The sequence below is a fragment of the Apium graveolens genome, chromosome 6, assembly GCF_009905375.1.
Source record: "Apium graveolens cultivar Ventura chromosome 6, ASM990537v1, whole genome shotgun sequence".
NCBI lineage: Eukaryota > Viridiplantae > Streptophyta > Magnoliopsida > Apiales > Apiaceae > Apium > Apium graveolens.
Genome location: NC_133652.1, coordinates 33,823,954 through 33,846,780, shown reverse-complemented (window position 1 = coordinate 33,846,780; position 22,827 = coordinate 33,823,954). Strand labels below are relative to the sequence as shown.

Here is a 22,827-nt window from a genome sequence, read left to right as displayed (position 1 = left end):
AAAATCGTCCGACAAATTGTAAATCAATATATTAACCGAATAATTCGATTTTCGAAATCTGTAACACGGACGGACATGGTTATAGTGGCACCCTCACAATTGAATATGATGATATATATCAGTAGTACTACGACTACCTGTTCTTTACCCAAACAGATTTGAACCAATTTTTTTAGCCTGAAAAGGAACCGTACCGAAATGAAAAAAATTAAAAAATCTTAATCCAATCTAATTTGATTTTAATCTGAAATTTAACTAACTATAATTTGAATATGATTATAATTGAAATCAATCAGATCTAAATCGAAACTGACCCACGGGGGAAGAATTTGATCGACATTAGAAGTATATTGATTTTTCCCCAATAACCGAATTCGTAATCAAAAATGCTTGATTATGTCTCCTCAATCAGAGTTTGCCACTTAAATGCGGTTTACACGTAAGGTTTACTTACTAGACATCCAAAACGTAACGGCTGTGAATTATCTATAATTAAAAAAAACTAACTGATCAAATGATTGAAAATCGAAACTAGACCGAAATCAAATAAAATCTGATCAAATATATAAATATCAAAAATTGAATTAATCTCAAACCGAACCTATTATCCAATTTATCATCTTTGTCATCTCTACTCTCTCTATCTATAGCTCGATAATGGAATATATTCTACTTTTACGTGAGCTTCAAGTCGGTTAATTTTTTTATATAGATTCAAGTCGATTAATTAGTACCAATATTTTTCCTCACACCAAACCCATTAAATCTATACTATGATATATTTTTTTGGTGATAATCTATATTATAATATAATAATCAAATGGTATATATTTTGATTCAACAATTAATCCATATTTAAATTATTAAAAATAAAAATAAATTGTTAAACTATTAGATATAATTTTCTTATTCCGCTAAACTGCAATCAAAATTTATCATACTAAAATAAAATAACTTCTTCCTAATTTTTTTTATTTTTATTATAATTATAATTATTATATATTTATATAAATATATTAAATTTATTATACAAAAGAACAAACAAAATTTTAGAATTATTTGAATATTAACAAATTGGTGCAATTTAAACCAGTAATTATAAGCCACCAAACCCATGTTATGTAGCTTGCACAGCATGCATATTCAACAGAAGTAAGTATCACTCAATACAACTTATAACAATATTATAGAAAAACTTAATCCTTAAACTTAATCCTTAAGTAGGCCGTACTAAATTTGTATATATAATCTGAGTTTTACATGCTTGTAAGCCCCAACTTGAGGAAAGAAAATCTACAAGACAATGATGAAAAGCAGAGTTCTTGTAGTAGGTGGAACTGGTTATATTGGCAAGAGAATTGTAAAGGCTAGCATAGCTCAAGGGCACATTACCTATGTTCTCCAACGCCCTGAGATAGGCTTAGACATCGATAAATTGCAGATATTGTTGTCGTTCAAAAAGAAAGGGGCTCGACTCATCGAAACCTCCTTCTTCGATCACCAGAGCCTGGTGAACGCTGTTAAACAGGTTGATGTTGTCATTTGTACCATGTCCGGGGTACATTTTCGGAGTCACAACATAACCATGCAGCTCAAGCTTGTTGATGCCATCAAAGAAGCTGGGAACATTAAGGTGTGTATATTTTACAGAGGTCATGATATTATTATAAATTGTAATGCGAAATTTGACTAGAACAAAAAATGTAGCGTTTCTTGCCGTCTGAGTTTGGTATGGACCCTGCACGAATGATGAACGCTCTTGAACCGGGAAGGGTAACATTTGATGAGAAGATGGTGGTGAGGAAAGCAATAGAAGAAGCTAAAATTCCATTTACTTATGTCTCCGCCAATTGCTTTGCCGGTTACTTTGTTCCTAATCTCTCCCAACTTGGCACCCTCCTTCCTCCAAAAGACAAAGTGTGCTTATACGGTGATGGCAATGCTAAAGGTATATGTTTATGCAGAATCGTGTTCTATGGAAATTACGTTTTAGGGTGAGAAGATCAGATGGAGCCTGAGGGCTGCTTTACCTAAGATGTCAATGTAACAATTAGGTGAAATACTACTAAATACATATCTTTAATTACATACCAAAATCTGAACTGCATTTTATGATTATACATTACAGTGGTTTACATGGATGAAGATGATATTGCTACGTATACGATTAAGAGTGTTGACGATCCTCGTACGTTGAACAAGACTATGTACATTAGGCCAAAGGAAAATATTCTTTCTCAGAAGCAGCTGATTGATAAGTGGGAGAGTCTCTCAGGAAATAAGCTGAAGAAACTCAACATCTCTGCTGAGGATTTCTTGGCTTCCATGAAAGGTGACAATCAACGAACATATTATACATTCAAGGCATATCCACACATTTGTATATATTTTAAGTTGATTTAAAAGATAAAATGAAAAATGCAGGAATGGATTATGCTTCTCAAGTTGGAGTAGGACACTTCTATCACATATTTTATGAAGGTTGTTTAACAAATTTTGAAATTGGAGAAGATGGGTCGGAAGAAGCTTCTGAGCTTTATCCAGAAGTTGACTACACTCGCATGGATTCCTACTTAAAACTTTTTCTTTAATTTGTAACCTCGTCCCTGTTGGAAAAACTTAGAGAAAAAAAGAAGACACCTACATTTTGCAGAGAACTTGTACTGCTATATTTTTTTTTTTTTTTTTTTTTTTTTTTTTTTTGTTTTTTTTTTTTTTTTTGCAATGGTTGCATTGAACTTGCACTGAACCTCAAGAGAGAGTTTGAGAGGAAAAGAAAACAAAAAATATAGCAGTACAAGTTCTCTGCAAAATGTAGGTGTCTTCTTTTTTTCTCTAAGTTTTTCCAACAGTCCCTGCTACAAACTTCAACTGTAATTCCCTAATTTGCTGTCCCGTGCACTTTATGCAATTATTATACACTTGGTATTCATATTTATTGAAATAATAGTAATGCTCCTCTAAAGCTGGGCTGTTCAAAAATTCTTCAAGAATGCTAGTACGAGCCAAGGACAGTATACATTAACCTCACCTGCTCTAAATTATAAACGGTCACAAACAAATACTATATGGTCTTATTCTACTTGTACATTGCTTGACATTCACAAATATGTCTTACTTTACTTGTATGTTACTTGATATGACTATAGTTGTTTAACCAATGTTGAAAAGGAGGTTTAAGATATGAGATTATAGTTGTTTAACCAACATTGAAAAGCAGGCTCTCGAACTACTATACTTGGTTAACTAACTCTGAAAAGAGGGACTGATAATCGAATACACACGAGTCATACGGGCTATGTTTCTTGTTGAATTCTAATCTTGAATTTAAACTCTACACTTTCGGCTTTAAAAAACTATCAACATTCAGAAATTGTTGCAAGAAAACGTGTCTAATTCATTTTAACGACAAAAGAATTGGGGAAATTCATGACTGGTTAGGAAAAGGGCGACAAAGATTAAAAAAAAAACCTTGTGATCAAGCTCTGCTCGGAAAACAGATTTGGCATTCTTGGGTACGATACCCGAACTCCTTAGTGACTCCAGTCTTACAAGTGAATAGATTTCCCGGGGATGTACTTATAATTATGAATGTTAATACTGTTTAAACAATCTGCGATTAATACAAATAATCAAACAAGTGTGTGCGTGAGTAAACGAGATCAAACGGAGGAAGAAAAGATATAAACAGAAGAGAGATCCTCGAGTCCAGTTGAAACTGTCTCCTTAAAGCTATTTCGCCTCTCACCGTATGTGCGAGTCGATAGCCTCCCAGGATAAAACGAGGTAGCGGCGGCGTTACGGATAACGAGCACCTTCAGCGAGCTTGAACGGGCACGAAACTATCACCGAGAGAGAGATTTGTGTTTAGAGGCGAATATGTTTTTGGTGTGTCTAACTCTAACGCCTTAGAGGTGTTTATATAGGTGTAGATAGACTTGTGCGCTACTCTTTTCCATAATTAAATATCATTAATTATGGAATCGGTGTAATACTTGCAAGCTACTCTATTCCATAAATAATCTGAAACAGAATCAGATTAAATATATCAAGACATACACCATATCAATTAATCTGAAACAAAATCAAATTAATTTATGCCATAATATTTGAGCCAAATTCTAATGGAAAATAATAATTTCCATTATTAAGAGAATATCATCATATCTCACACATCTTTTAGTCATAATGCTCAAAAATATGACTTACCAATATGGGACTTATACCCATATTTTCCAACAATCCCCCACATGGGTGAGATTGGTGATCTTAGTAGCACACACCAGACAGACAGACAGACACGGAGTTTAACTTGGTGATAGTTTCTTCGATCAGATATAGCATACGATAGGTAGAGAATGCTCCTTGAACCTTCGCTCGAGTAAGCATACCGACTTTACTGGTAGACAGTAGACGTGCTTGTCCTTGAACTGTTCGACCGTTTATGTAAACGATGATATACTTATCACTATATCGTTTCTGACTCGTTCAGCTCTCATGAGTATATCCATTTTGGCCATGGAACATCGTCCTGGTTCTGCAGAAGTTTCTAAAGAATTGTGCCTCGCAATTCTCCTTTGAAGCGGCCCCACTTCTCTCCCACATAGGTGATCTTTATCTTATAAAGTAACCCGCGTTTACTCAACTGAATTCCATGCGTTCACTCCTGAGCTCCATGTATTCATCAAAGATCATTAAAAGCTCAAAGCTTAACCTCGTACCTTACGGGTCTCACTGTTTCCTCATCATAGGAACAGGCCAGGGGTTACCCCCACAGTGATTTGGTCATCATGATTTAGTTGTCCCATTGAACCAAGTTCTTGGGATCTCCAGTCAGCAATGGTTGGGTGTCCACCATGATGCCGTTAAGCAATAGGCTTAAGGCCCATCCCTCTCGATGATTTCTCAACCACTTCTCTTGATAACCCTTTGGTTAGTGGATCCGCGATATTATCCTTTGACGGTATATAGTCAATAGTGATAATTTCGGTTGAGATCAATTGTCTAATGGAACTGTGTCGTCGTCGTATATGACGAGACTTTCCATTATACATCGTGCTCTGTGCTCTGCCAATAGCGGATTGACTATCACAGTGAATCCCTATTGCAGTTACAGGCTTTGGCCATCTTGGAATATCCTTCAGAAACTGACGTAGATATTCAGCCTCTTCGACGCATTTATCTAGTGCCACAAACTCAGCTTCCATCGTGGAATGAGTTATCACCGTTTGTTTTGAGGATTTCCATGATATTGCCGCTCCAGCTAATGTAAACACATAGCCACTCGTAGACTTAAGTGCTTTCTTGCTAGATATCCAATTTGCGTCAGTATATCCTTCTAATACTGCTGGGTATCTGCCATAGTGCAGTCCATAGTCTCGAGTTCCCCTCAAGTACCTTAGTACCCTTATAATCGCTTTCCAGTGATCAGCTCCCGGATTACTCGTAAACCTACTCAACTTGCTAATTGAGTATGCAATGTCTGGTCTTGTACAACTCATGAGGTACATCAGACTACCAATTATCCTCGAGTATTCCAATTGGGAAACAGCTACACCTTTGTTCTTGGATAGGTGCAAAGTCATATCCACAGGTGTCCTAGCTTTCTCAAAGTCATCCTTAAGAAACTTCTCAAGGATCTTGTCAACATAATGTGGTTGACTTAATGCGAGACCCTCTGATGTTCTAGAAATTTGAATTCCCAGAATTACATTTGCTAGTCCCATATCTTTCATGTCGAACCTTGATTTCAACATGTCCTTTGTAGATTTGATAACTTTATCATTGCTTCCAGCAATAAGTAGATCATCTACATATAGTGTCATCATGACATAGCCATTGTCATTCTCCTTGACATAGCTGTTCTCGTTATCCTTGTAATAGGCACAGCTATCACATTCATTGATTTTGAAACCATTGGCCAGCACGACCTCATCAAATTTTTCATGCCATTTCATAGGCGCTTGTTTCAAACCATACAATGATTTCACCAATCTACACACTTTCCTTTCTTGTCCTAGGACAACAAACCCTTCAGGTTGTTCCATATAGATTTCTTCATCTATGTCTCCATTTAGGAAAGCTGTTTTCACATCCATTTGATGTACAGTTAGATTACGCATTGCAGCAATAGCAAACATCATCCTTATGGACGTTATTCTCGTTACAGGAGAATATGTATCAAAGTAATCAAGGCCTTTTTGTTGCTTGTATCCTTTAATTACAAGTCTGGCCTTATACTTATCAATAGTGCCATCAGTTTTCAACTTCTTCTTGAAAACCCACTTGCTACCTAATGGTTTGCAACCAGTTGGCAAGTCCACTAATTCCCAAGTATGATTTTGCATAATTGAATCAACTTCATTCTTGATGGCCTCTTTCCACATAGGCCCATCAGGTGAGGTAACCGCCTCCTTATAAGTTTTTGGGTCACCTTCTTCGAGCAAATAGGTCATAAAATCAGACCCATAGGATTTCTCCGTTCGTTGTCTTTTGCTCCTTCTCACTACCCCCACATTTTCGTCTTCACTTTCGTCACTCTCATTATCGTCATCTACAGACTCGTGAGATCGTTTAGACGTCGTAGGTTGTTGGTTTCCTGGATTACAGGGAAACATCGTCTCAAAAAATGAGGCATTCCTTGATTCCATAATGGTATTCTTTTGAATATCAGGAATCTTGGATTCATGAACAAGAAACCGATATGCAGTGCTGTGTGGAGGATATCCGATGAAGACACAATCCACAGTCTTAGGACCTATCTTCACCTTCTTCGGTGTAGGGATCAGTACCTTTGCAAGGCACCCCCACACTTTCAGGTATTGGTAACTTGGTTTCTTTTTCTTCCACATTTCATAAGGACTTACATCCTTATTCTTGCGCATCGTAATATTTAAAATATTATTTGCGCTTAAGATGGCTTCTCCCCACATCGATTGTGGGAGCCCAGAGCTTAACAACATCGCATTCATCATCTCTTTCAGAGTGCGATTCTTCCTTTCAGCCACACCATTTGACTGAGGGGAGTATGGTGCAGTGACCTCATAGATTATACCATGTTGTGAACAGAATTCCCCAAACGGTTCAACATATTCACCTCCACGATCACTTCGTATCGTTTTGATTTTCTCAGTTTGTTGTGTCTCAACTTCTTCCTTATAGATTTTAAATTTATCTATAGCTTCGTCTTTGCTTTTCAACAAATATACATAGCAGTATTTTGTACAATCATCTATGAATGTAATAAAATACTTGTTTCCTCCTCTTGTTGGAGCGAATTTTAGATCACATATGTCGCTATGTATTAGGTCTAGCACTTTGGTGTTCCTTTCCACACGTTTAAATGATGATCTCGTTAATTTTGCCTCAACACAAGTCTCACACTTATGTTTTGAATCGATAGTAAGTTTAGGTATGTATTCTTTTGCACTTAAACGTCGTAAAGTGTCATAATTTACATGTCCTAATCTAGCATGCCATAAATTAGGAGACTCAAGCAAGTAAGCAGAAGAATTCTTCATTTCATTATCGTCCTTAACGGACATTACATTGAGCTTAAAAAGCCCATCAGTTAAATAACCCTTGCCTACAAACATACCACTCTTAGACAAAATAACTTTATCTGACTCTATTACAATGCGAAAGCCATGCTTATTCAACAGAGAACCAGACACAAGGTTCTTGCGAATATCAGGCACATAAAGTACATTCTTCAAAGTCAGATTCTTCCCAGAGGTCATCTTCAGGATCACCATGCCTTCACCCTCAATGGTAGACGTTGCTGAATTCCCCATGTAGAGCTTCTCACCAGCATCGGAAGCTCTGAGGCTAGAGAAAACCGCCTTGTCTGAGCAAACATGCCTAGTAGCACCAGTATCAATCCACCATTCACGTGGATTAGAACCGACCAGGTTCACTTCAGAGACCGTAGCACAGAGGTCTATATCACCCATCTCCTTGGAGATATTCTCTACCATGTTTGCTTCTTTCTTCTTGTTGGGCTTCTTGGGCTTCTTGCAGTCAGAAGACCTATGACCAACTTTATCACAGTTGTAGCACTTCCCTTGAAATTTCGACTTCGAAATCCCTCCCTTGGGTGCCAGCTTTGCCCCTTTACCAGAATTAGCCTTCTTGGGCTTGGAGCTTTGAGCATGCTCCACCATGTTTGCCTTCTCAGTGGCAACGTTAACTTTCTTCTCGGACCCTCTGTTGTCTTCTTCAATACGAAGTCTAACAATAAGATCCTCCATAGACATCTCCTTTCGCTTGTGCTTAAGGTAGTTCTTGAAATCTTTCCATCCAGGTGGAAGCTTTTCAATAACAGCAGCAACTTGGAAAGACTCACTTATGACCATTCCCTCAGCATGAATGTCATGAATGATCACCTGCAGTTCCTGCACCTGACTGACCACAGTCTTAGAGTCTGCCATCTTATAATCGAGAAAGCGGCCAACAATCCACTTCTTTGCCCCAGCGTCCTCGGTTTTATACTTATGGTCAAGTGACTCCCATAAGACCTTAGCTGTTGGCTTCGCGCTGTATACGTTATACAACGAGTCAGACAAACAATTTAACACATAGTTCCGACAGATGTAGTCGGAGTGCTTCCAAGCATCAGCAGCATACACAGTCTGCATGTTACTCTCAGCAGTGAGCAACGGTGGTTCTTCCTTAAGGAAGCGATCCATATGCAACGTGGTCAGATAAAAGTGCATCTTTTGTTGCCAACGTTTGAAGTTCGTTCCGTTGAACTTCTCAGGTTTTTCAGCATGTGCAGCAGGCACAGTTGGCATAACAGGTGCAGCAGGCACCACGGGTGGAACAGATGGTATGTGCGTCTGTACTACAGGTGTATGCACACCAGTAGGCACCGCAGGTATGATCGGAGGAGTGAATCCTGCCGATATTTGTCCAAGAGGAACACTAAACTGTCCAATGACAGTGTGTCCCACAGGCACATGTCCCGAAGGCACATGTCCAACAGGCGTTTGACCCCCATCAGATCCAGTGATCTGTGCGTTGGGATCAGCCGTCATGTTCATCGAATCGTTCACAGTTTGGTTCTCCATCGATCTGTTACTCAACAAAACAAGCAGATACAGATGTATCAGTCACAGATGTATATAAAAGAAATAGCTTTAAGATTGTTTAAACAATCTGCGATTAATACAAATAATCAAACAAGTGTGTGCGTGAGTAAACGAGATCAAACGGAGGAAGAAAAGATATAAACAGAAGAGAGATCCTCGAGTCCAGTTGAAACTGTCTCCTTAAAGCTATTTCGCCTCTCACCGTATGTGCGAGTCGATAGCCTCCCAGGATAAAACGAGGTAGCGGCGGCGTTACGGATAACGAGCACCTTCAGCGAGCTTGAACGGGCACGAAACTATCACCGAGAGAGAGATTTGTGTTTAGAGGCGAATATGTTTTTGGTGTGTCTAACCCTAACGCCTTAGAGGTGTTTATATAGGTGTAGATAGACTTGTGCGCTACTCTTTTCCATAATTAAATATCATTAATTATGGAATCGGTGTAATACTTGCAAGCTACTCTATTCCATAAATAATCTGAAACAGAATCAGATTAAATATATCAAGACATACACCATATCAATTAATCTGAAACAAAATCAAATTAATTTATGCCATAATATTTGAGCCAAATTCTAATGGAAAATAATAATTTCCATTATTAAGAGAATATCATCATATCTCACACATCATTTAGTCATAATGCTCAAAAATATGACTTACCAATATGGGACTTATACCCATATTTTCCAACAAATACAACTTACAGTGATACCTTTCCATTCTTCACTTGCCAGATTCTTTCAGGGGATTGTACTGTTGTTGTTGAAGAATTTCGATAACACACTAGATCCCAAGAGACCAAGACTAAGTGCTAGTGCTAAATGATCATCTGCTGCCACGGCTTGCTCATTTGTCCAAGTAAAACTCTTGCGAATAATTCTTATGCTGGTTATATACTGCTGTCCTGGAAAATTTAATCTAAAATGACAGTGTAATGTATTATACTCCTAAGTTCTAAACACTTATCTTCATATTTCAAGACTATCTTATTTATACAAAAAATATGTTGATATAAACAGGATAAGTGAAGGATATTAACATTTAGCAACCAACCAAATACACAATACAACACAGTTAGAGCTTATAACATTGGCATTTAGGTCAATAAAATTATATGTGAGACTATGTATATATGTATTTTGACATCTACCTCCTATCCGCAGGCGGCTTCTGTTCGAGTACAGTTTCATCTGTGCCCAGAAAGTCGTAGCTACTTCTCATATTCAAATCAAAGTTTATAGAACCTTCTTCAATCTTAAACTTGACTTCTTTCGTTTCTGATACTTCTCCCGTGCAATGTGATGTACTAGCATTCCTACTACTGCCATGAAAATTTTTCATTTCTGAAATGTTCTGATTCCTTTCTTCGTCATCCAGATTTTCCATGAAATTCGATAGAGCCAAATTGAAGCTGGTTAGTTGGACCCTTGTTGCTTCTAAGTTTCCAGAATTGTTCATATCGAGTGAAAGGTTTGTTTGAGCTTTCTCAAGTATTGTCTGCAAGTACTTTCCCTGCGCTTCTATTCTCATTTGTAATTTCTTCTGTACCTGTTGTGCCATGAATTTTGATTAACACATGAAAGACCTTGAGGTGGAGTCAAAAGGAAGTTGCTAGCAGAAAAGACTACAAGGTACGTACATCAAGCTGCTCTTTTGATCTTTTCTGTACATCAATCTCACACATTAATGTCTTCCCAAGAGAATATTCTCTGTTTGGTATTAGCAGAGATTCATCAGTAAAAAATTACCCAGATTAGCATTTTGCATAGACTAAAGGTTTTTTTTTTAATTCCTATTATTGTTAGGCCATCACTTTTTAATCACGTTTAAAGCTATTTCCAAGTTATGCTGTTATATAGACCAACTTCATATGTTAAACTTGTTGTCTACCCTTGTTCTCCGGATGATTTGGGAGCTTTTGTTCTCTGATGGTGGTAAAGTAACCAAACAACTTAAAAAACATGAGTTCTTGGAGCACATACCCTCGTTCACTGTTCAGTTTTGGTGGGTTGTCAGTCGTGCCTATGGAATGCATATTGTAACGTCCATAAGAATCTCCTGGAACATTAAAAAAGAAGTAATGAATTAACCTGAGAAAAGTCCAGCTCGGTCCAGAAAAGAGATCATCTTCAGAAATATAAAAAAAAATGAGGACATTGTTTCAGAGGTAATATGACAGGAACTTCTAGCTGAATGAACACAAGAGGTAATTCTTTCTCCTGTCAACTTGACGACCAAACCTTTATCTTGATGAGATTTTTAGCGCAAGGATTATCTTATGGAGGTGTTTGATGATTCTTTTATTTCTTTTCGCAAGTGTTGAATACTCTATATCATGGTATAGACTTACCACTGTTCTCAACATTTTGCTCAGTGTCCTGTTTCTTGGCCTGCTGCCCAAGTCTGTATTTCTGCACACAAAAGGTTTGAAGCAACATTGTCATAACACCGTTTTATGCAAGGACATGATTATGAGTCCAAGTATTTCATACAAACATGTACTCATATGCATGCAATGTATACCTGCAAATGGCTCTTTAAATGGTACAATGTTAATCCCTTTAAGCCCATAAGTCTCAGCACTGACTTGGGAGTTGCTTCTGCATTATAAAGATAACCTCAGAATTGAGTTACTTTGCATCAACCTTATTAATTAATCCACAGATTTAAGAGTCACTAGAAGAAGAATAGCTATCAGTTATAAGGACAACACTGACAGTTCCTAAGCTAACTAACACAGGTATCTTCCTACTTTAATAATTCAATTCTGACCAAAATACAATAGATAATGAAAGTTTAGTTGAATTAATCCTTTCATTAATTTCAATTAAGCATTTAATAGCAAAAACGATAATACCACAAGATGGTATCATAATCAAGATTTTTCAAGTTCCAAACTTAACTACTAAAATTATCAATTTCATGTATGCCATATCAGGTAAATGCAATTCACTTAATTACACAAAGGCCATCTTAATAAAATCCTAATATGAATGTTAGGCAGCTAAAATGTAGGTTCACTTTCCGCTACAAACCACAAAATCAACACAGCTACAGGGGTCACAGTACTACAAAATCACACTGTGGAGTTATTACAGATCAGTAGTTACAATACCAAGAAGTAAGCACAAGTCACAATGTTACAAATCACCGGTCTACATTATTTTGTAGGATAAATAGTTCTTATTCGAACAAACACTTGTATACACATTCATGAACGAATACGATTATGCTAAATGCTCCTCCTAACACGTTAAGGTTTTAGTAGAACTGGAAACTTAACGCGAACAAAATTATATACAAAAAAGGTAAAATAGAGGGAAAGAGGGACTTACTGTCAGGGCCACCAAGCTTAGTGACAGCATGAACAAATCGATCATGAAGATCACTAGTCCATCTTAGCCTTGGCTTTGGATCTCTTGTCATCACAATTCCACTCTCATATTCATACAAACTTCCGTTACCACTATACATTCTCTCCATTTTGCTTGATCACTTTTCACACACTAAAATTTCAACTCATCCACTTACTATATATGTGCTTCTTTAAAGAATGATCTTGATAGGTTTGATAATAAACAAGTGGAGAATTAATTCCACACACAAAAAGTGAAAAAGTGCATAGCTTCTACAAAACGAGTGTTTGTGAAACGATCATTTGACAAGAAATTTATGGAAAGTTTATAGATTCTTGAGTAGAAATGAGGCCAAGAATGGAATAAAAAAAGACCAATGCTATAAAAAGTAAACACTCTAGTGGAAGAGAGAAATTTAAAAGAACCAATAAAGAGTTGTTACACACTTACAATTATGATTACAAATTTTCTTTCAACTTGCATGAAGTAGTGCAAATGCATCGATAGTTTGATAGAGAATATATGTGCTTAATTATAGTAATTTAAATTACATTTGGCTATGCAACATAGGGGAGGAAAGACCGGCGACGAATCTGAGAAACATGATCTAGCCGAATATTATCATTTAATTTTCTTGATCAATTTGACCCTAATATGCCTTTCAAGGTTTAAACACTTTTTACGGCTCAACTATCTTCCGCTTGGATTAGAATTTTTTAATTTTTAAAAAGATATTGAGTAATTATTTTTTTAAAAATAAGTATTCACTAATAAAAAAAATGTGTCCAGTATCTGAACCAAACCAAACATACTTGCTTCTAAAAAAATACTTGCAATATTCCGTTTAGGGCGGGGTGACAACCCGTGCACACACCATGGTCCATGCGCCTATCCCGAAAAGTATTACTCGTCTGTCCCATTCAATTCTTTACATCACTTTTTAGCACGCTTTTTAATGTTCGTTTAAAGTATAATTTTGTTAAATTTTTTTAAAAATTTTTTTTCTGTATAAAAGTTTTATATTTAAACTTTTATTCAAAAAAAATTAGAAAAAAACATTACGAAACTATATTTTATAGAAGTCTCGAAATACGTGCAAAAAGCAAACGTAGATAACCCCATGGAACGGAGGGAGTAGATGTTTTCGCGAATAACCCATCTAAATGAAAGACACGATAGATGCTTATACGTGTGATACGTGAGTTCGTGATTATTTTTCATACTAGACTTGCCCATAAATGATTTTTTAAGTTTTTTCTCGTAAGAATGAATTGAACAATGAGAAAAAAGAATTTATCTAAAATGTAATCAAGTACTCCCTTCGTTTCATAATATATGTCTCTTTTAAAAAAATTACTCATATTAAGTAAAATGTTAGTTGGATAAGATTTTCCACCAAATATCCTTTATTTAAAACATTGAAAAATGAGAATTTAACTAAATTTTAAAAAGCCAAATTTTGGGAACAATAAATATATGGATAGTTTTGGAAAATCACCCCTAAACTTGTATTGAAACAATAAATGGAAAAGTAATTCGGGACAATTTTTTTTCTAAAAGAAATATATATGTTAGGACGGAGGAAGTATTATAACATATTAAGTAGATGATTGGATTATAATCTTTTATATTTTTCAATCTCATATTTGTTTTGTGAAAAAATTAGTGAAGGGTTATTAAGAATTATAATTTTGTTTTGTTGAAGTAGAGGATATGACTATATACCCTCTAATACTTTGTGGGAGAATGTATTATTTTATCCCCCTTTTACAAGTTATTTTTCAAAAAAAAATTATAATCTCCTCTAATACTTGGTGGGGGTGTATTATTTTATCCACTTTTATAAGTCATTTTTTAAATGATTATAATCCACTTATTGTAATCTCATGTGAAATAAATATAGTCATTCTTTAAAGGATTCATGTGAAACAAACTTAAGATTAAAAAATTTAGAAGATTTTATTATAATTCAAAATTTAAAGAATTATATTACAATCCCAAGACTATCTCTCAAAATAAATTTAAGATAAAATTTTAAAAAATTATAATACGATCCTACACTTAATCCTATGATAGGATTATTTAATTTATAAAACTAATTTTAGTTGGATTAATTATAATCGAATTATTATTCGGGGATGGCTAGAGAACATGAGGGAAAAGATATACCGAAACAAATTTGATGAGAATGTTAAAACCCTGGAAATTGTTGTGAATGGATATCCTAGATGATTCTAGACATTCTTGAATTTTAATGCCCTTATCTCTTAATCTTTCATATTCTTGTAATCATAGACTTTTGATCTTTCAGATGCCTCGTAATCCACCTATAAATAGTTGGCTAATTTGAGTTTATAGATACTTGAATATATACAATTTCTCTTCTTTCTCTATTTTAATATCTCTCTAATATATCATAAAGATAATAATATAATCTAACACGCTATTATCACGATCAAGTTTCTCTGCGAGTTGGGGTTTTCCTATTCTTGAAGTGTGCACGTTTCTGAATATTACAAACTTCATATTTTATCACTGGTAAGTAGTATTTTAAATTCAAAGTTAATAAACTCATTTTTTTACTTGCATACCTTCATTCCACTACGGTGTGAGTTTGCACGAGAGAGAGAGAGAGAAAAAAAAATATGCATTCCATTTGATAGCATACCACCGAGGAGTCCTTGTAACTATTTATTTTTTTGCACTTCTTCCTTTCGCATGCCAAAATTATTTTACTTTATTTTTAGTGATGAGTTTAGTATTTTCACTGGTTACATAGATATGATAAATGAGCTCAAGTTAAGTGTTTATTTTATGTGACAAAATTTCTTATAAACGTGCTCATGTGTCATCATAATATTAATCATTTGTGTTCCCTAGACATGCATTAATCTAGGTTGTCTAAATTTTATATTATATTCTTATGTGAATAATATGTGAATTGTGTTACCTTTGCTTTATATTAATTGAATCTGTTTTGCATTAGATGGGATCTTATTATTATTATTATTATTATTATTATTATTATTATTATTATTTTATTATTATTATTATTATTATTATTATTATTATATAAGTTTACTCATATAATATTAACATGTTTTTATAGCTTCAAATATGTCAAATTTTACGAAACTAGAATTTGAGGCTCATGATATCACCGGGAAAAATTATTTATCATGGATTTTAGATATCGAAATCCATCTAGTTGCACAAGACCTTGGAGATACCATAAAAGATGAAAATCAAGAATCTGAATCAAACCGCGCAAAGGCTATGATTTTTCTTCGCCGCCATCTCCGCGAAGGATTTAAAAGTGAATATCTTACAGTGAAAAATCCACTTGAATTGTGGAAAATTTTAAAAGATAGATATGATCAGCAAAAGAATGTGATTCTTCCAAAAGCTCGATATGATTGGATGCATTTGAGGCTTCAATATTTTAAAACTGTCAGTGAATATAATTCCGCACTTTTTAAAATAAGTTCTCAACTAAAATTATGCAGAGAAAATATCACTAACGCAGACATGTTAGAAAAAACTTACTCAACTTTTCATGTCTCGAATGTACTCCTCCATCAACAGTATCGCGAAAAAGGTTTTACAAAATATTCTGAATTGATTTCATGCCTCCTTGTTGCTGAACAAATAATAAGTTTTTGATGAAAAATCATGAGTCTCGTCCAATTGGATCTAGCCCTTTCCCTGAAGTGAATGCGGCAACATATAATATGGGCGTGGACGAGGTGGTGGGCGTGGTCGTATCAGTAGCTGTGGTCGTGGACGTGAAATGTGTGGTCAAGCACTTCAAATCCAAAATTATCCCTCTTTCAAGCATAATAAATCTAATCCCAATCAGAAGTTGGAGAAAAATATTGATAAAAGAAAAGGGATTGTTGAAAGTGAATGTTATAGATGTGGAATGAAAGGCCATTGGTCACGTACCTGTCGTACGCCAAAACACCTAGCTGATCTTTATCAAGCGTCCCTGAAATACAAAGGCAAGAATGTTAAAACAAATTTAGTTTTCGAAGATAAAGAACATGCAGACAATCTCCTAAAAATGACTTATTTGGATACCGCTGATTTTTATGAGACTCCCGATGTCATCACTACTCTTGATGATAAACACAATGTTTGATGTACTTATTTGCTTTATTTTACATTCGAATGCATATGATTGTATCTCTTTATGATTATCCTTACTAATTATATATTTATTTGTTATTGAAGCAATATGGATATTTTACATTCTCGCATTGGGCATATAACAAAAGAGGAAGATATTTATCTTGTAGATAGCGCAACGACCCACACTATAATTAAAAATAAAAAATATTTCACCTCTTTAAATAAATATGAAGGCAATGTATGCACAATTTCCGGGAGTATAAAACTGATAGAAGGCTCCGGAAGAGCTACTATATTACTAACCGAAGGAATAAAATTTATTATAAATGATGCATTATTCTCCCCAAAGTCACAAAGAAATTTATTAAATTTTAAAGATATTCGTAGAAATAGATATCACATTGAAACGGTGAATAATGGGGATAAAGAATTTCTTTATATTATAAGTATCACTTCGGGTAGAAAATGTGTTATAGAAAAATTTCCAGCCTTGTCTTTCGGATTATACTATACCAATATTCGAAATATTGAGGTAAATGCCATAGTAAACCAGAAGTTTACTGACAAAAATAATTTTGTTATATGGCATAATCGGCTAGGGCATCCTGGGTCAATTATGATGCGAAAAATTAATGAGAATTCACACGGGCAGCCAATGAAAAATCAGAAGATTTTTTAATTTAATAAATTCTCTTGTGCTACTTGTTCTCAAGGAAAATTAATTATCAGACCCTCTTTAGCAAAAATTGGAACAGAATCTCCTCAATTTTTAGAAAGAATACAGGGTGATATATGTGGGCCCATTCACTCATCATGTGGAGCATTTAATTATTTTATGGTATTGATCGATGCATCAACAAGGTGGTCACATGTATGCTTATTATCATCTCGTAACCTAGCATTTACGAGACTACTTGCAAAAATAATCAGATTAAGGGCACAATTTCCAGATTATAATATTGGGACAATTCGATTAGATAATGTCGGAGAATTCACGTCAAAAGCTTTTAATGAGTTTTGTGCATCAATTGGAATACGTGTTGAACATCCTGTAGTTCCTGTTTATACACAAAATGGTCTTGCAGAATCATTTATTAAAAGACTTCAATTGATTGCTAGACCATTAATTATGAAAACAAATCTCCCTGTTACAGTTTGGGGACATGTCATTTTACATGCAGTAGCACTTGTACGTGTCAGACCTACAAGCTATCACAAGTTCTCTCTCTTGCAATTGGCCTCCGGAAGAGAGCCTAGTATTTCCCATCTTAGAACTTTTGGGTGTGCGGTATACGTCCCAACTGCCCCACCATAACGCACAAAGATGGGTCCTCAAAGAAAGTTGGGAATATATGTCGGTAATGAATCTCTTTCAATAGTAAAATATCTTGAACCGATGATGGGTGATTTATTTACTGCAAGATTTGCTGACTGTCATTTTGATGAAAATGTTTTCCCAAAATTAGGGGGGGATTAAAATATTCCAACAACAGGGGAGAAAATAAGCAGCTGGAGAAAGAAATTACATGAAATTTTTTAACATTGAACACTTTTGATCTTCGTACAAACCAATGTGAACTAGAATTTCAAAGACTAATCCATTTACAAGGCATTGCAAATCAATTGCCTAATGTATTCAATGATATCAATAGAGTGACGAAGTCACACATACCAGCTGCAAATGCTCCTGCAAAAATTGAAGTCCCTGAGGGAAAAAATTATAAAGCAAATAAGTCAAGACCTCACATGAAGCGAGGTAGACCAATCGGTTCCAAAGATAAAAATCCTCGAAAAAGAAAAGGAGCAAAATATGATGATGCCCAAATAGATGAAATAAAATCTCCAGAAGAGACTCCAGAAGAGACCTGTGACATGAATAAACAAATCCCAGAAGAGGAGCGGGTACCTAAAAATTTTGAAAGAGAAGAGATATCAGTAAATTATGTTATCACGGGAAAGAAATGGAACCGAAATAACATCATCGTCGATGAAAACTTTGCATATAATGTAGCGCTTGATATTGTGATGGAAGACGAGGATCTTGAACCAAAATCTGTCGAAAAATGTCAACGTAGGAAAGATTGGCCAAAATGGAAAGAAGCAATTGAAAAAGAATTGAGCTCACTTAACAAGTATGAAGTTTTTGGACCTGTAGTCCGAACCCTTGAAGGGACTAAACCCGTTGGTTATAATGGGTATTTGTGCGAAAAAGAAATGATAAAAATGAAATTATTAAATATAAACCACATTTAGTTGCTCAAGGATTTTCACAAAGACTAGGCATAGATTATGAGGAAATATATTCCCATGTAATGTGTTAGGTAATGAATTACACACAGAGGGGGGTGAATTGTTTTTGTGTTTTTTTATGATTTTCTTGAAGTATTTATGGTTTGAACAAAGTAAATCAAATCTTGTAGTGAGATGTGTTAAAAACATAAATTAAATATGCAACTATGAATAACACGGATCTTTCAAAACTCACTTAATTTTATATTAAAATTAAGAATGTTTTGCTACAAAATTTCTAGGCTCTTTGTTGATAAAGAGCTTAGCTTCTATCTTGAGAGAAATACAAGATTTTCTTATCTAAAATTGTTACTTCTAATAAAGGAACAGTGTTAACTTTATATCTGAGTTAACTGCTGGTTTACATAGTGTATAATAAGACATGCTATTAACTTTAGTAAACTGTCACTAATCATTCCATTTTAGGAAAAGTATATCTTTCATTTCCGACTTAGCATATCTTTGCATACTTTGTTAACTTTGATCTTCCTTTGTTAGTTAATCTTCACCCTTGATCTTGCACACTCTTCAAGCTGCCTTTTGTAGACTTGTCAATCCAACTGGTTGGATTATTTGTTGATTGTTAATCTTGGATATTGAACTAGTCTGCAATTTGTACTTTGAGATTTTACCACGAGATCTTCCAGTTAGGCATATAGAGATCTTGACATCTCGATAAGTATATTGACTTATCGAGATCTCTAATACTCCATAGTTAATTTGACTTGTAGAGGTCTATGAGTTCTCTATAAGAGAATTTGGCTTATCGAGATCTCTAATCTTCATATCTTCACTTTGACATATCGATATCTCTGAGTTCTCTAATGACTTATTGACTTGTCGATAACTCAGAGCTCTCTAGTCAAATTTAACTTGTCGATAACTCAGAGTTCTCTAGTGAATTTTGGCTTGTTGATATCTCTGAGTTCTCTAGTAAAATTTGACTTATCGATAACTCAGAGTTCTCTAATGAATGTTGACTTGTCGATAAATATGAGTTCTCTAGTGAAGAATTGACTTATCGATATCTCCAATCTTCATGTCTTCAATTTGGCTTGTCGATATCTCTGAATTTAGCTAGTAACTTTCCTGAGTTCTCTATAAGTCATTCTGGAGTTCTCGAATGAATTCTCTATAACATTGAATATGTGACTTGTAGAGATCATGACTTAAAACATTTTTCCCAAAACAGATTTATTCAACTCCAAGTTTCTACATAATTCTTCTGAGGCATGAACTTCTTGATCTTCTTCCAGATAGAATTCTTAGGCTTGATACTGTTTGAAGAAAAAGACTCCAGTCTGTTCTTTGACATTTTTACAGATTTTAAATATTACAAATACAAAATGCACACAAAGATTATAATACAACTTACTTAGGGTTGTCAATTTGACTTAGTCTTGTTATTGTACAGGCATGTCTTGCACAACATAATGGATGCTATAACTTTTCGTTATCTTATTAGCCTGGCAGTTATTGAAAAAATAGAAATGCGATTAATAGATGTTGTGACAGCATACTTGTATGGTTCCCTTGAGAAAAATATTTATATGAGGATTCCTGAAGGATTTCAAATGCCTTAAGCATCTAAATCATACTCTCGCGATCTTTGCTCTATTAAGTTGCAAAGATCCATATATGGATTAAAGCAATCTGGCCGAATGTGGTATAAGAGGTTAATCGAATATTTATTAAGGGAAAAATATAAGAATGATCCTATTTGTCCATGTAATTTTATAAAGAAAACAGGATCTTTATTTGCTATAGTGGTTGTGTATGTTGATGATTTGAATATTATCGGAACTCCCGAAGAGCTCCAGAATACAACTAATTACTTAAAAGCAGAATTTGAAATGAAAGATCTTGGGAAAATAAATCTTTGCCTTGGATTACAAATTGAACATCTTCCAAATAGAATTTTTGTGCATCAATCATCATATACAGAAAAGATCTTAAAATGTTTCTACATGGACAAATCACATCCATTTAGCTCTCCAATGGTTGTTCGATCACTTGATAAGAAAAAGGACGTGTTCCGATCAAAGGAGAAAAATGAGGAGACACTCGGTCCTGAAGTACCCTATCTCAGTGCTATAGGCACGCTTATGTATCTTGCTAATAATACACAACCCGATATAGCATTTTCTGTGAATCTATTGGCAAGACATAGTTGCGCTCCAACTCGGAGGCATTGATATGAAGTTAAACATATTTTTCGGTACCTTTGAGGCACAACTGATATAGGTTTATTTTATTTTAATAAATCCAAAGCATTGCTAACGGGTTATGCAGATGCAGGATACTTATCTGACCCTGATAAAACTCGATCACAGACAGGTTATTTGTTCACCTATGGAGATACTGGCATCTCATGGCGATTTGTAAAACAATCTTTGGCTGCTACCTCTTCTAACCATGCAGAAATTCTTGCAATCCATGAAGCTAGTCGAGAATGTGTCTGGTTAAGATCAATATGTCAGCATATTCGGGAGTCATGTGGCAAGCATCATAACATGACAGTCCCGACAGTGATGTACGAAGACAATACAGCATGCATCGAGCAACTAAAGAAAGGTTATATCAAAGGCGATAATACTAAACATCTCTCGCCCAATTTTTTCTTCACACATGACCTTCAAGATATCGGAGAAATTGAATCCAGCTGGTTCGCTCAAGTGACAACCTTGCAGATCTATTTACGAAGTCGCTACCCCCATCAGTTTTTGAAAAATTGGTACATAAGATTGGCATACGTCGACTTAAGGACTGAAAATAAATTTTTAAAAATCGATGTACTCTTTTTCCTTCCCAATGGGTTTTTTCCTAGAAAGGTTTTAACGAGACACGATTATTGAAATGGCCATCCAAGTGGGAGTGTTGTGAATGGATATCCTAGATGATTCTAGATATTCTTGATCTTTAATGTCCTTGTCTACTAATCTTTCATATTCTTGTAACCATGGACTTTTGATCTTTCACATGCCTTGTAATCCACCTATGACCTATAAATAGGTGGCTAATTTGAGTTTATAGATACTTGAATATAGACATTTTCTCTTCTTTCTCTATTCTAACTAGCTAATTACATTTAGTTTATTTTTAATTTTACTTTAGCTCTGGGTGAATATTATTTTATTTTAAATCGAATAGATTATATATTTTATTTAAGCGTGATGATATTATATAGACAAACATATTACGTTTCAAAATTCATTTTCTTTTAGCACGGTTCAATAATATTATTTTAGTCGGATTGATAGTATTTATTATTTTGTTTTAGCATGAGGTAGCAAATTTTATTTTATTTTCATGGTTATTATTTCAACCTAAATACACCTAATTATATTTAGTTTTTTATTTGATTTTATTTTAGCATGGGGTAAATATAATTTTGTTTTAAACCGAATGAATAATATATATAATTTTGTTTTAACTTGATGACATTATATCAGCTAAACTTATTTTTATATTTTACTTAAGATTGGATATAATTCTATTTAGCCCAGTCCGGGCGAATAATATATTTTTTGTTCAAACCAAGACTATTAGACATATTATAATTTTATTTTTATTCAAATAATTTTATTTTGAATATTATTCTATTTATGAGTGTGTTTTATTTTAAATACAGTTACCAGACCGACTATCAACCAAACTTTTATTGTTTCGTTTTTAATATAATAGTATAGTATAGATTTGTAATATGTTATTGCTTAGAAAGTAAAATAAATACAAGCGATTATGTGATGTATATCAATCACTCTAAATATAAAATAATTATTAATTTGTTTTTTGATTATTTACTGTGTTTATGTGTTAGAAATGTAATTGATAAGTCATAATATATAGGCAATTGAGGTTAGTATTGTAAGTTTAACCACTGAATGACATATGATACTCTTCGTCCCATAATGACTCCAAAATTTACCCCCGCTTTCTTAATTTTTCTTCAACATATT

The 22,827-nt window shown here is 34.5% G+C and overlaps 2 protein-coding genes across 4 annotated transcripts; one reads left to right on the top strand and one right to left on the bottom strand.

Annotated features, from left to right (window-relative positions):
- The first annotated feature begins 1,201 nt into the window (after positions 1 to 1,201).
- Positions 1,202 to 3,047, top strand: LOC141667257 (isoflavone reductase homolog). Its single transcript, XM_074473673.1, has 5 exons — positions 1,202 to 1,633; positions 1,708 to 1,948; positions 2,129 to 2,332; positions 2,425 to 2,609; positions 2,859 to 3,047. The coding sequence occupies exons 1-4, from the start codon at positions 1,304 to 1,306 to the stop codon at positions 2,589 to 2,591; spliced, it is 942 nt and encodes a 313-aa protein (XP_074329774.1). The 5' UTR covers positions 1,202 to 1,303; the 3' UTR covers positions 2,592 to 2,609; positions 2,859 to 3,047.
- Positions 3,048 to 9,117: 6,070 nt separating this feature from the next.
- LOC141667256 (myb family transcription factor PHL11-like) lies at positions 9,118 to 12,783 on the bottom strand. 3 transcript variants are annotated; one of them, XM_074473670.1, is made up of 8 exons: positions 12,428 to 12,783; positions 11,616 to 11,692; positions 11,443 to 11,503; positions 11,075 to 11,150; positions 10,732 to 10,801; positions 10,243 to 10,640; positions 9,805 to 10,010; positions 9,118 to 9,566 (listed from the first exon to the last, which is right to left on the bottom strand). In XM_074473670.1, exons 1-7 carry the CDS (start codon positions 12,573 to 12,575, stop codon positions 9,833 to 9,835), a joined length of 1,008 nt encoding a protein of 335 aa, XP_074329771.1. In that variant the 5' UTR covers positions 12,576 to 12,783; the 3' UTR covers positions 9,118 to 9,566; positions 9,805 to 9,832. The 3 variants fall into 3 exon arrangements, with proteins under 3 accessions (XP_074329771.1, XP_074329770.1, XP_074329772.1); XM_074473669.1 differs by lacking the exon at positions 9,118 to 9,566 and having other exon boundaries at positions 9,663 to 10,010; XM_074473671.1 differs by lacking the exon at positions 9,118 to 9,566 and having other exon boundaries at positions 9,663 to 9,996; positions 12,428 to 12,779.
- Between the last annotated feature and the right edge of the window lie 10,044 nt (positions 12,784 to 22,827).